At 36.1% G+C, this 15,635-nt stretch overlaps 1 protein-coding gene across 4 annotated transcripts in view; it reads right to left on the bottom strand.

Moving 5' to 3' along the window:
- Nucleotides 1-15,635, bottom strand: part of CDH12 (cadherin 12) — a 220,698-nt gene that overhangs the window by 113,165 nt on the left and 91,898 nt on the right. For all 4 annotated transcript variants that reach the window (XM_056333477.1, XM_056333476.1, XM_056333478.1 and 1 more), the window contains one exon: nt 8,743-9,037. In XM_056333477.1, the coding sequence (XP_056189452.1) occupies nt 8,743-9,037 (295 nt within the window). The remainder of the gene's footprint in view (nt 1-8,742; nt 9,038-15,635) is intronic.

The raw sequence follows: 15,635 nt of genomic DNA, 5'->3' as shown, positions 1-15,635 counted from the left end.
CCATGGTTGACAGACAGATACACCTACTAATTGGCTTACATGTCATTTAAAGATACTCTAGTATGTGCTATTCCTCATTCTGCAGATATTTTTAGACCTCTGCTTTATGTAGACTTTCTTTTCCTAAGGTATTACTTTTAACTGCAGTGTCTTTGCTTTTAGACTTTAAGCCTTATGGGATTTTCTAAACGGAGACTAATTTGTCCTTAACAGAATATTTGTGATCAGTGATTTTTTTTTTCTCTTAGCTCTCGCTAAGCCAGATTCTCACGAACACTTTTCTTATCACTCCAGGCCTTCCTAGGATTACATCTAATTTGCCACATGGAGTTATTTCTGCACAGAGAATTAAAGCCCTTAATCATATTTGGTTTAGTGACTCCCATTTGCTTAGCAATCTTGAGACTATTTTGCCTTCTGTTTTGTCCTCCTCTAGGGCTGATGATGACTTGATTGATTCACACAATCCATCAGTGACTGATTCCTTAGACCTGTTATCTTAGAACAGAATATCATTCATGTCTGCATTTATTATTTTGGTTTACTGCACTTATACAGAAAAATGGGTGAGAAGAACACTAGATATGCACACACTATCCATGCAAAATATCCATAAAAATCCATTTAAATTTTGGCTTGTTCTCATTACCTGCAGTGTCTTTATGAGAAGATGGCTAGGAGATGATTACTTGTCGTAAATGAAGAGCTGCCTTGTGCCAGTGAAACCTTGCCCTTGTTTCTTCTGTGAAAAATTATAAATAGAAATAGGCTTATAAGAAAAAAAATAGCTCAGTGGCTAGAAAGCAACTTTAAGGAAAAATTATGTTCACAGCCATGCAGGCAGGAGCTTGAAAAGCAGCTTTTATAAAACATATTTAAGTTTTACAGTCACTCAGTGGCTGAGAAGAGTAATACATTTAAAATATGTTTAATGTTTAAAACCGCTTGGTGGCCAAAAGAACAGCTCTTGCTGAAAAGATATTTAATGTTCAAAGTAATTTTGTGGTAAAGAAAGGGCAACTTCTTGTTAATTTTTAACATTTACAGCTGATCAGTGGCTACTAAAACAAATATCAATACATGTTTTATGTTTAGGGATGTTATGTGCCTGTATAAAAACAATTCCTATGTCTCTCAACACTACACTAAAACATGCCAATATCTTTCAGCAACAGTATCACTGACAAAAACCCCCCACATAATCCCAACAACTCTAATGCAATATATCTTGAACTTAAAGATGATTATGCAAACCACAAGACTGTACTAATAATTACAAGCCTCTCCTTATATACTGAAAGAACTAATACTCAGCACCATTAAAAATACCAATATATACATTTAGAGAGAGAAAAACAAACAAACAAACACAAAACCCAAACACCAGAAAAACTTAATTTAAAAAAAAATGAAAGTATTGGTTCGTTAACCTAACAGAGGGCTCTGCATCAAAAGAGTTGGGTGTGATAAAATATAAAATGTTATTTGATTTACACTACTGACCTGAAGTTAGCATGTGGATAGGAACACTGGCTTTATTTGCTGTCATGAGTTTTTAACTTTGTCCATTTCCAATTACACATAATAACGTAGGTTTGGATATACATGAAGTAAGACTCAAATGCTTTGCGTGAAATCTGCACTAATACTGACATTTTGGGACTGTGAAACTAGCTAGCAGAAAACATTTATACAGTGTATCACCTTTTTAACAGTAAAAGCTGCTCAGACATTCTGCTGTGTGCATGTTTATAAGGTCCTGTGTGCCACAGCTTTCATTTTACATAGATTCCTTCAACTAACAGTATTGGCCAAATTTCTTTATTTTGCTGACAATTTCCAACAGCCACAGATTATGAAAAGAAACTCACAGTAAGTATGACAATAGCCATAACCCTTTAAACAACAAGCCTTCATTCTCTGTATTGTTTTCTTCTTCCTTTTGGTCTAAAAGGATTTTGTTTGGAAGGTTTTTCACAGTAGTGGAAGCTGCCTAAGTCACCTAGTGATCTATCGTAATGTGAAGAAACACTTTTGTTTCAAAAGTTTTTACTGCCTACTTGTAATTTTCTCTCAACACCTCAGTGTTTCATTTTTTTTTTAGTTTTATTTTGTTTTGTACTGTATTTTTGTGCAATGTCCCTTATACATGAGGAAAAAACTCTTGGACAAAAGGCTAAGCAGCCATAACCTGCCTTTCCTTCTGCTCCTTCCTTAAAACTCACCTCTCTCTACAGTGGCGATAAAACTTAATCTGATGATCACTGCAGTAGCTGTTTCTTTTTACAATTAAAAAAAAAAAAAAAAAGAAAAAAGAAAAGAAAAAAAAAAAGGACAATATCTGTAATTAACAGAGCTTTTCTAAGTTAGAAACCACCAAAACACCCGTTGTGATGGGTAAACTGCAATCTGACATAGCCCCGGGACAGAGAACTGAAAGACAGTGATGGGACATGAACTTTTCTGGTGTGGTCTGTATGACCTAGGGGATGGATGAACTTGTACAGTCTGTAATAAACTACCAAATTAGAGGACATGTGGATATGACACTGTAAGGATGGACTCAGTACAGCTTTGTGAAGAGAAACTGCCCTTCACAAAACCTGTTAAATGTTTTTGGTGGCTCTAGATTACTTGCATAGGTAAACAGTATCTAAATTTCCAAAAAATAATTTAGCCAAGCTCCTAAGCAAAGGCTCTTAAAAAAAAAAGGATAGATTGAGGGAGAACAGCTTTTTCTAAGATAATATCCAGATAAAAGTAGAAATCAACTGGTAGGAATAAATTGCCGGTCTTTATATGAGGGGGGTTTCCGCTGGCATCTCACTTGGATTTGAACTCATACGTTGCCAGTACAAAAGAATACTTAAGCAGGTGAGATCTTGACAAAATGAAAGCTTGACTGCAAAGTGTTACAGGGGAATCTTAACGTAATAAGTAACTGGGGATAGGGGATTTAAATCTGAGAAATACAAAGTAAGAGGCATTGAAAAAAAACACCTTATCAGTACTTTCATAGAAGTGGGTTGTGGCTCTGTTGCCTATTAATTCTTCATCTTGAGATTCATCACCGTGGAGAACCCTCCAAAGTTTTCATCTCAATGATCAACAGTGGACAAAAAAAGGGGAAATGATTGATGGGAATTGTTGGGCAAGGAAAAGAGAATAAACAGAAATATTCAAGATATGTGTATCTTGAATATGACATCCAATTCCCATCATTGTCTCTGAGGGCTTGATAACACCAGAAAAGAGCATGGAGACCAGGCTGGAGCTGGAGGGCCTGCAGACAGAGACTGACAGATCATACTACCACTTCTCTCTCCATGAGTGTGTGTAAAACTATCCAAAAACCTAACATCTTCCACAACAGCCTGGGTATGTTTGAGAAAGTCCTTAAAACAATATTGCCAGAAGTTAGGAACCTATATAAAGGGAAGGATGGCTCCATATTTGCTCCAATGCTTTACAGTCCTTCCTTCCCCAGCCTCTGCTCACTGTAAGCTTCAGGCTACATTCAGGCACACGGTTCTAAGCTATTCCCAACTGGACTGCAGGTTCCTACCCACCAGTTCATTAGGTTAGTTTCCCACACAATGTAATTAATCCTTTTGCATGCAACTACATAGATGGATATATTAAATATATGTTCCATTTGTGAAAGTATGTATATAAGCCTTCGTCAATGTTTAAATATAAGCTAATTGCATATTCACTTCAGAAAGAAAACTGCCAGAAAATTTAGAAAGACTATTTTTAGGCTGTCAGTACCATGGGAAGCAAATCCGTAACACTCTTCAAGTAGCTGCCTTGCTCCATGGAGGGTACCCAGTAAAAATAACCCGGTATCAACTTTCCTGTACCATTGACCACTTTAGTGTTACAAGATAGTGTTACAGCTGAGGCAGTTTCAAACAGAATCTTCAAGCCTATTCTGTAATACAGCTATTTAATGTGAACATATTCCATTACTTGTTAATTAATAACCTAAAAAGCAGAATAATTGCTATGGTGATCTGGAGTTTGTAGAGCACCCCTAAGGAATAAAGAGTTAATCTAGTGGAAAGGTATGAATTGAAATTGCCTGGGAAAGAACATATGGAATCTATCTGTTATGGAATTAATGGGTTTAGTACAGCCCTAGCTGGTTTGTTTATAAGCATAGAGGAATAAGGAAAGATCTTAGAAAACATGAGACTCTGACAGTAGAAGTTATAAATTTGTCATATGTAATACATGCAATTAATTAAAATCAGCATATTTAGTGAAAGAAATGCATGAGAAATGCAGATGCATTTCTGTGCACATTTTTCTGTATAAATATATAAAAACCTATAAGATTTTTCCTTACATACAGTGTTTAACACTGGTATGTCCCTAATCAGTCATCTGAACCAATAGCTTTAATAAGGGGATAACCTTGGTTAAACTCACCATACATTTGCATGCTTACATGAGGTATATATTGCAACAGAAGCTGGCACAGATGCCAGAAGCAAAACCACAGTTGATTAAACTGTACTTAAGGACAACATATTTTGCTAATACTAACTTATAAATGGGAAATTACAGCCCCATTTTCAGTTCTCATACATAAATTTCCATTTCTGGTTTGTTCTACATTTTGGAACTCTTATAAAATCAAAACAATATTTTCAAATAAAGACATTGACGAAACCAATCCAATATCAGAAAAAATATATTAGGAGTTCAGCCTTTAAGCTTTTATAAGCCTCTTATTAGGCATAGGATAACAGCATAGCAATCTCTGTTTTTAAAATATTAGTTCTGCATTGTAATCTGACTCCATCTGCTGTGTTTCTCTGCAAGGAATTTCACGTCATTATCCTTTCCAGAACAAATTCTTTGCTGTAAAGTATTCTGCATCCCATTTATTAGGTGAGCAATACACTGTCAGCTTTGGAAGTACCAATACCCTTCTGCAGCTATACAGCAACTATACACACTTAGGAAGTACCAGAAATAATGGAAGTCATAGAAAGGTACAGTTGCCTGCATGCTGGTAACCAAGGGCCTTTTCAAAAGAAGATATTTTTTTCATTTGTTTGTTTGTATGCGTGATTGACTGTCCTCTCCATTACACATGAGCAAATTGGAGTGCACGTATGGAAGGAGTGAGGCTAGCTGGCCACTCAAGCCTCTGGCATAAAACCCGTAGACATGCTAGTTTGTAGTGGGCTTAAATCAGAATTTTAGAGCACTGTAAACATCCTGCTAACATTTTTTTCTTAGTAAAAAGTATATGAGGGAATTTGGCTCCCAGTAAGGAAGGCACCACTAAGTAAAAATGGCAATCCTAAAATTATAACTTCAAAAAAAGATAAAAGATATGCATTACTATAATCTTTTTTAAGGAGTCATATCGACTGGAGAGAAAAACATACAAACCCCAGTGTACAGCTGACAGATATGTCTAAATCATATCTATGTGCAGGAAGCCAGATATTGAGGATCCTACAAATTTCCGTCTTTTTTTACCTTTTCCAGTAAAAAGTCACCGAGGTCCAGGATAAAGCTGATGCAGTATTTTACTCTAACTTGATGACTGGAACTCTGAATCTGAGGATGAATGCTACGGCATTTTTTCAGCCACCAAAGCTTCAGCAACAGCAATTAGTACGGAGGCTAGAGACATTACAAAACTGAGGACAATGCAGCCATGCAAATTTCTAAACTGATTGTGAGGGGTCTGAAGGACACTTTTCTTCCCAGGACTTCACAGCCCCATGCAATCCTCTCATGTCTGCAGACTGTGGTACTTCAAGGGTGTTTTATACAATTTCACTGTCCAAATGGAATATATACTGTTTGTTTACACTGGGTGTTAAGTCTTGAGGACTGTATTAGCTACTTCTCTGCCCCTCTATTCACCTTTCAATATGAACTCTGGCATTCATACTTTGCTCCTTAGTACCAATAATCTTAGGAGAAACTACAAAACTGAGTAAACCTTTGCATGCCAGTGTCATGCAACAATAAAAGACTCTATCAATATAAAAAATAATAAAAAGTCACTAGGCACAAAAGCTTGTCAGGCTCATAGAAATGACTACTAAGGGGGAAAAAAAGTCATGTTGTAATGCATTTCCCACCATGGAAACAGTGTGCATGAGTGCAGTTCATAATAAACACTGTTGCAAACGTACAGTAAATGAAGTTTAACACATTTGGGAATTGAAAACTAGCAACTAGAAAATGAAAATGTAAAAACATAGATAAGAGGAAGAGTTTATCAGGGTTTTTGCCTAAGCCAAGAAAAAACATATGCTGCACCAACTAAAAAAACAAAAGTGATTTTTAATGTCATCCTCGGGCAGTCATAGGTCTAGGCATCTCTGTAGGTGCAACTAAATGCTACTGATGATACGCAGCAGTACTTTTAGATCCTTTGAGAAATCTGTGCTTGCACAAGGCAGCAAAAGCATGGGTAAGAGCAAGACAGTAGAGAGACCTACATCTCAGAAGGCCCAGTCTCACAATCTCCTGGCACAGGATAGGCGACAGAAGGTATTTCTGGATATTTTTGCTGCAAGACAACCTAAGAGCAAAAATTGTTATCTGCTTTAGTAACCACTAATTGGAGTTTAGGCCTCCATTTAGGGCACAATTTCCTTGCCTTGACTTTTCTGATCAATTTTCATCCATCTTTTATTTTCTTATAGAGGAAAAAAAAAAACCAAAACCCTGTTATAAATACATCTTACAGACATTGTGAATGTGACTGAATAAAGTGAAGATCACGAGGATGCATCTTTGGCATGGCATTTGCTGCTGTTCTCCCAAAGGAGAATAAATTGAAAAACATTTCTTTTAAAATGATGTATGCGTGACACAGCATATTCGGTTGCATCTCATTTAGTCATGCAGCTGCCGGTCAATGTAAAAGCCATAATGCATGGCACACCTTGAAGAGAGTTTCCCACAAAATAATACCACTGTTAGCATTTTGTCTGCTACTGCACACACATACTTAAGAAAATAAGAAAGGAATATGGAGAGAACAGTGAGAGACTGAATGCATGTACTGCATTCTACTGTGTAAATAGCATTATTCATTATTATTTTGCTTATTTCTCTCTGATAGTGCCTCAAAAACAATCTAATAACTAACCATACATTCACAGGTGAGAAATTTTTTCTCTAAATTTGCCACAGAAATAGATTTGAAAATACAACAGATATTTTCCATCTATAAATAATATAACAGTAATATTACTAGGCATCTCTATAGGGGCAAGAACAATAGTGCGCCTATATAGTGAACCTATAGATGCACCTCTGTGGGTGACTATACTAAACCCATCTCAACACTTGTATGAGATTAAAAAGATCACCTCTACATGTCTATTCGTATCACATTTTATCACATTCTACTACTTTTTATCACTACAGTTAAAATACCACCTCACTAATTCCATGTAACAACTTGTGTAAATAGCTAGTTGTCTCCTGGATTGTCTTTCAGAACACCACCACCTGAGCTGCACAGCTGAAGGGACAACAGGATCCCTCTGCACATTTAAGAGTCAGAAAACTTCTGAAACTGTTAGCAGCTACAGGGAGTATTAAACGACTACTGCTGGCTTGTGAAGTACTGGGAAAAGACAATTTAGGAGAGAAAATGGCAATAAGCTGAAACTAGCATTGGGAAGTTAAAGGCCTCCCAGCCCAGAATGAATTAATTTCTGGTGCCTGCAGGGAAGCCTGAAGTGCCATCTGGCAGCAGGACACAAGCAGTGTGCTTGTGTTGCAAACACACTGCTCAGGACCATTCCAGAATCAGCCATCAGGCAGTGACCTGAAGGGCCCATTTAGTCTATTCTCCTGCTCCAAAGCAGGATCAATACTCTTTATGTCTTTCCCAGCAAATGTCAATGGTAGTGTCAAAACTCTTCAAACAAAAGTGCTTCAGTATCCTTACTACAGTCCACTTTTCTTTGGAAAGAAAATTGTTCTCTCCTCTATATACTAGCTTCTTTAAAACTTACCATGTTTCCAGTCAGTCTTCTCTCTCTGTTTTTTTGGGGTTTTTTTTTGGTTTTTTTTTTTGTTTGTTTTTTGTTTGGTTTTTTTTTTTTAACTTAAGTATCCAATGCACTCAATATTTTCTTCGACATCAGGTTTTTAAGACCCTGTGCCAGTCTTGCTGAGCCTCTCTGACTCCCGTTCTTGCACTGTGGAGCACCAGGTTAGGGCAATCTTTGCTTTCAACACCCACAGTGCAGCAGGATATGGATAAATAATTGCCTCCTAATTCACAATTAGGGGGTCATGCAAGTGCTGTAGGACTTTAACAGCCACAAATAAAAGAACAGTAATGGTAAGATGCTGTTGTACCATCTAATTCTGTACAGTAGACAGTCAACGTAAACTAGGAAGACAGAAGAATGTACTTCATTATGTGAAATATCAGGTTTGGGGGTACACAGAACTCCTGGACCTTAGATACCTGCCTTGAATTTATTTTTTTTTCTCCTCCTGTCCTCAAAGACTGACAAGTATTCATTTTGCAGGAGAATGAGTTTCTAAATAAGCAAATAAAGCTAAAAAACCCCTGTAATCTATATATTTCTAAGAACAAAGCCAGACATTTCTAATAATAAGTTTTAGAAGATACATTTTCATGTCAGCCTTCTTTTTCTTTCCTCAGCAGGAAATGCACATTGAGACAATTACGTAATCTGCAAATAGTTATCAAAGTGTTTAAAGCTTCTTACTCACCCACTGGAGACATTTCTGGGACACTGGCAACATAAGGCCCATCCAGGAACTTTGGCTCATTATCATTAATGTCCTGCACTTTGATGATGAACTCTGATTCAGGCTCTAGTGGTTTCTTGGTGTCAACATCTACAGCCTGAGCCCGGAGTGTGTAGAAAGGTTTTTCTTCTCTATCTAGGCTTCTTATGGCGTGGATGTCTCCTGTGGTCTCATCAATGGTAAAAACCGTGCCAGCACCATCTCCTGAAAGGGTATATTTAACAGTGCCCACTCCCTTGTCCAAGTCTGAATGAAGCTTGAGAATACAAAAAAAAAAGGGGGAGGAAAAGAACATTAATGGCTTTTTCTAGGCTGGAAGGAGCTTTTTTTTTTCTCTCTTATGTAATAAAAGGCATTAGAGGAACCAGTTTCAAAGTCTGTAACTGCCCCTAAGTGCAAGAAAAAAAATGAGTAGCACATTACCTAATTTTTTTTTATCCCCATCTAGTACCCAGAATAGAAAGCATTTCAAAATCCCACCTGCTTTCTCTCATGAATAATGTTCACTCCTAAAACTGCAATGAAGCAGGGCTTTAAATTTGTTATAAACTGAAATTTCAGACTAAGGATGGAAAACCACCAGTAAGCACATCAAACAAACATGAGATGACATGACAGTGTCAAAAGTTTTCACAGGCATTTGGTTTTCTAAAGAGTAGAAGGGAAGTCTCTAATTTTCATTTAACATGAAAGACCTTGACAGAATCCTAAACTCAGTCTCAGACCTGGTTTTAAAAAAGACAATATAGACCTCTTAATTACAGTAAATGCTAAACAGAATTAAAAATACTACCTCTTACACAGAGAGGTGATTGCTTGTTTCTGTCCTTTCTGAGATAACCACATTGTGGTCAGTGTTAAGCTAGGAGTTCTCTTGTTCATTGGAATAATATAAGACTCAATCATTCCTTCCTTAACTCAATTATTTTTGCCTTAAATACAAATATACCCATTTTTGAGGCTATAAGTATGTTAAATCTCTATTTCTAATTTGGAAAAAAGAAATATCTGACTATAGGTTCTTGGACATTTTTGTCCATTTGATCAGTGCCTATACTACTGTAACGTGGCCTTAAACACTATGTCAAATACAGGAATTTTTGTAATCAAAATACAGTATGATTAACTTCTTTCTCAAATGCCTTCATCTGTTTCACGTTCATTCTTTAAATACATCTAAATGTTTTGAATATATATTCAAGGTTACATCACTGATGCTGAAATAGCTTCTAAAATATTCACCTGCTTGTCCCATCTAATGAGAACTAAAGAGATCTGCTATAATGGACACAGGTTGTAGAGTTTTCAATAGTGAATTCCCTTTAGTAGTATAGTAAAGTGATTATGGGTATAGGCTTTATTTACATTATATACTGCCCAAGGTGAAACACAATAGAGGAAACACGGGACATGAAAGGAGATTATGTAGAAAATGAATTACTGAGAAACTAAATGGTTTTGGTAATGGGGCAAGAAGCTAAGCTACAGAGAAAGAGGTAAAGGCAATTATTAACATTTATAGCTATCGCCTTGAAATTGAAAATAGGTCCTTGTGACCGCGGAAGAGGTCATGGTTTGTGGGACAGAGCGAACATGAATATAGCCTATCTATGCCTACTTTTTCATCTCATCATTCCTGCTCAGTGAATATACTAGATTCTGATCTTTATCTAGCTGCCCCCTGCATGTGATTTTAAATTATCTTTCCAGTCTGAAGTAAAGCATTTTGTTTCTGAGATGTTAAAATATTTCCTTGCTTGCAAAATGAAAAGATAATGCAGCCTGACATAATTAATGCCTATTTCTTCCTCATCATTTTAATTTAAGTGGCTCACAAGTTCCCTGCTGTTCCATTATACCTTGATCAGTTAAAACTTATAATTTTCCTTCTACTATCATATAGAGGCTAACAGATACACATGAAGTGGAAAAAAATAATGTTGATGACAAAGCTCAAAGAAAAAACGCTAGAAATTATACCACACCATTTTCTTCCCCTGTGTCCCTGTATTAAATAAAATATGTCTGGGCTTTACTGTGAAGCCTACCTTGTTCCATACTCCTGGAAGTAAAAATATCACAGAGCAAAGGAATGTGGTTTCAAAGCAGTGATTTGTAAACAGAGAAGTGTGCCAAGAATATTGTCTCTACTCCCGTCTCCTGTCATCAGATTTGGCTCTAAAGCTGAGATGGTTGAGTATCTTTCTGATTGCCAGCTGAAGGGTTTATGTTCAACTAGTAACAAATAAGGCTGCGTTGCATGTGTTATCCGAACACTTGGATTATACCAGAGAGAAATAATTATAGTTGCTTCCCCTAGCTGGGGAAAAAATTCAAGAAGTATAACAAGAAAAAAGCAAAACAAGGGCTCCTAAGAGGAAGAGTGAAATACAAAGACAAGCACAAGCATAGCTTTTTTCCAAATGCATTGGAGAAAAAAAACTTTATAACTGGCAGCATTAGAAATTCTACAGTTATAGATGTGTTTACTGTGCTTCACACTCAGCTAGTATAACCGAGGAACCATTCCATTGATTTAAGCAAAGTTGTATTGCTTTACATTAGCTGGGATCTGTCACATTGTATTTATTCATCAAATCTTGCTAATCTGCTGATTTCGATACAGGCTTCTTTAGATGCCATTGCTGAACAAAGCACAAATGTATGCTATTTGCAACCCACATTGAGCTATTTGTGAGGCAATTCAACATTACAAAGTCCCTAATTACTGTAGGGGAATAGCTGATTGATTTAATTAAAAATGAACTGAATTCTGCAATAACCAAAGGCATACAGTACTGAGATTAAATGGAAGGATGGAGAGTGAGGAACTAGCATTGGTTGGACTTGGGCAAACTAATTATCCTGACTTTCAATGCCTGAAATTTCAAGAAAGCAGTTTAGGCTAAAGACTCAGTGCTTGCTAGTGTGTCTCTGATTTATGTATTACAAGCTGCATTGCACTGGAAGAAAATACATTTATTTTTTGTGCTGAAAAATATACAGAATATTTGTCAGAGACCAGCTTTTCTGACACTGTGTCCAGCAGTAGTTTTGGGTTTGTATCCTGTTTCTCTTTCTTGCTTATACTTATTTTCTAGTTCTTGCTCTTCTGCTATTTGAGCAAAGCTACAGGGCAAACAAGTGCTCAAATCTTACCTAGATCCCCCACGCGTGTTTACATTTCAGAATTACTTGAATTTACTACAACAGGGTGGTACACGATTGTATCCACATGGATTTTCCCTACTGTTAAATTTTGTTTGTAAATTTTGAATACTAAAAATGCCACAAAGGTTTGGAAATGCGAGGGATTCATTTGTACTTTTGCTCAGTTCTGCACCGTTATTCTCACTACCTAATTAACACAGAGTTTATTGTCAGATCTTTGGGCAAATCCACCTCAAGTGTAAAATCAATCATTTTTTGCAGCAAACTTTGTTAGTGCAGAAAATCATGAATATTTTTCTGTGATGACGAAGACATATCATCCCATAATTCTTGCTAATCTGTGCAAACAAAAACACATATGGCAAAAGAAAAGACTGATAAAAAAAATCAAGTATGAATAATAAGATGGAGACAATTTGTGAAATAAATTGCATTAATCTATGCAGAAACTGTAACAGTGTTCTTGAATCATATCCGATACCAGATGCCAGACTGAGTCAGTCTACAAATCCTTTCTTGGGTAAGATGCAGAATGAAAACTAAGAAGGCAAAATAGTCAGTCAACTCAAGTTATTGCCTAAAACTGCAAACAGGATGACAACCTGAACTGAGGAAATAAGAAACAGCCATTATTGTTTGGAAAGCATGGATGCAAGCACAGCTATTTTGGCAATCCTCTACTGCAAAAGTCTATGTGTTGGAACAGGGATGCCCACTACGTAAGAGGAGGGTGTAAATAAGTCTAAAGAAATCTTTAATACTAACCACCCAAGAAGACTTTCTATTTGGAATATTGCCCTTTTAAAAGATATTTATTCTACACATATTTTCTATTAGCAAGAACTTTATGGTCTACGCAGGTTGCATAGTTCCTTTTAAAAACTGGTAATTAGATTCTTTCACAGTGTTTTTATATAAATGTATTTTTTTCCTTCTCTCTAAATATATAAAAAAGTTGAAATTTTTGCTGAGATAAAAGTTGGAGGGAGGTGGGGGGAAGTTTTTCAGAGACTTTAATTCAGGAAACTGAATAATGAAAAACAACAATGCAATTGCTGCTAATCAAACGGAATCAAATATATTTTCTTTCCTCCCCTCTCCATCACACACCCACACCTACATACAACGCTCCAAGGACAATTAGGGACAAGGCAAAATCTGCTCACAAATCTGCTCAGTACCAATGTTTCTTGATCCTAAAACTATGAATTACCTTGGGCATCTTCTGAATAGTCATTTAACATGCATTAATCAGGCAAGACTGCAAGCTAAAGCTTGTGCTGGGAGGAGTTAGGACACTATTACAAAATGGGTCATATGAAAAAGAAGTTGTAAAATAAACACATGGAAAAAAGTAATAACTAAAATCATAGAATCATAGAATCATTTAGGTTGGAAAAGACCTTTAAGATCATGGAGTCCAACTGCAAAATTATGAGGTGAAAGAAAAAGGAAAAAAAAAAAGAAAAGAATGGTTTTTAAAGGTTATTTGGAAAAGATGGTTTTGTTTCCTCTTGAGACTGAAAATTATTTGCAATGGGAAGGGGTGTTTTTGTACTAGCTCTGTACAGGGCTTTTACAAGGGACCCTCATCCATGACTAGGCTTTCTTAGTGCTACGAGAATTTTAAACAGTAATTAAAAATGTCAATTAAAGGATGTATGTGTGTGTGTATATAAAAATATACCAAGGATAAAAAAAATAATTATTTGAACTAGCCAGCTGTGCATATCTTATGACCATGATTAATTTTCTTAGGGATGTATTGCTATGGTTTCTTTTCCTATGTTTAGTAAAATGTTTACTTCCATGAATTGCATACTTCTGTCTAATTTTTATAAAAATAGTAATAGCCAACATGGTTCTGCATTTTGAAGTATCTTTTGAACAGTGTCCAAATTATATTAGAATATGTTCTTATTCAAGAGGAATTAAATAACAAGGTTTTCCACACTTTTTCTAATGATTTCTGTTTGGCAAATAAAGCTGAACTTTATTTAAATTAAACACTGATTACCCAATTAAATAAAACATTATCTCCTTCTGTCACAGGGATTTAGTTTAAACATACTAAGTCAGACCAGACTTTGCCAATAATGAGTGTGGTTGGCATTTAGTAATATGATGGTAAATAAGTCATTAGCAAGGAATAAAAACAGTACCTGACTTGGTCAATTCAAAGGAATCCTCAACCCTATCAACATCACTGACTTGAGGGGTCAGGGACTGTTATTTTTCTAATTCAACTCTATAAGTATGGTTTTTTTACATTATGCAGATTTCAATAGTAACTTTTGCAAAAGCACATTCCAAAATTAGTACTTTTTAAAATGAAATTTCATTTCCTATAGACACAAAAATACTGCTAAAGAAAAAAAAAAAATGCACTAGTAAAATATTGTAATAAAAATCTATCGAAAATATGTCTTTATAGATTAACCATACAAGTAATTATCTATGTAAGTTATAACTTGCATATATTTCTGATGGTGACTTTTACATCACCATTTCAGTTGGAGTTGATACATATGGAAAGTGTCCTGGTTCTCTCTGTTAAACTTTAAAGTAAGAATCGATATCAGAAGTTGGTTTTTTTATTATGTTATTGTTACTGAACTCATATAATACCACGTTATGATGTGCTCTGTGAATGTATGTTGATAGGTTTAAGGCCACAGTTATGTTGAATTCCATTTGAGAGAAATGTTCTGCAGAATGGTTACAGCTGATGGGACCATGAATCGACTGAGGCCTCTAGGCATTGCCATGGTAAAGCAACAACATAATCACAGCTTCCAACAACAAATTTCAGTATTAGCCGTTAGACAACAGTGGAAGACAAAACTTGAGGAAATTTATCAACTTCTAATTTCTTCTTTCTTCAATGCAGTTTTATACATCCTGCTGAACTAATACCAGCTACAATGAAATGTGCAGCTGCTGATGACAGCTCAGTGGCAAATGATCTCACCATCTTTTTTTTTTTTTTTTTTTTAATTTCAGAGTTTTTCAGAGTATTTACAGGAACAGAGCAGAGAATTGAATCTGAAACCTTCACAGTCCAAAGACCTTAGTGCATCAGATGGGAAAGGTGAGGTCACGCCACACATCTTCATGCGCAGATGTGGCCTTTTCCTTTCTTTTCACTACTGTGTGCTTCAAATCTATGGTAAACCTATCTTCTGGTTCAAAGGAGTCTGTGCAAGACATCACCTCTTACAAATTAATGCATTTCAGTTGGCACCAGTGGAGCTGGTTTGATTTACATCTGTGAAAGCACTGGCGCTCCCTCCGTACCAGTGCCTGGCTGGAGTCCCGGTGGCTAAGTGGGAGCATAACGTTGATGCCTGAAACTGAGAAATGAGGGAAGGGAATTGGCCACAAACAGAGGTCTGGAGAAAAATCATCACAGCTTTCAGCAGCAGATACTTGTATTCCCTTTCAAGGAAATATTTCTTTCTCTTTTTTTTTTTTTTAATTCTGAAAACTAAATGAAGAAAAGACAACATTACAATCACATTCTGAATTCTTGCTATTTAATTGTGCAAGACCGGCAAAACACCCGATGGCACTGCTGTAATTAATTAAAATGGTAAGTATCAAGCGGTGGTGCTCTTTTTAGGTAGTACATATGATTGTACTATTTCTTCTTGAAACAGGAATCACTGTAAGAATATAAAAAT

The sequence above is a fragment of the Falco biarmicus genome, chromosome 3, assembly GCF_023638135.1.
Source record: "Falco biarmicus isolate bFalBia1 chromosome 3, bFalBia1.pri, whole genome shotgun sequence".
Taxonomy (NCBI): Eukaryota; Metazoa; Chordata; class Aves; order Falconiformes; family Falconidae; genus Falco; species Falco biarmicus.
This window is presented reverse-complemented; position numbering and strand designations above follow the sequence as displayed.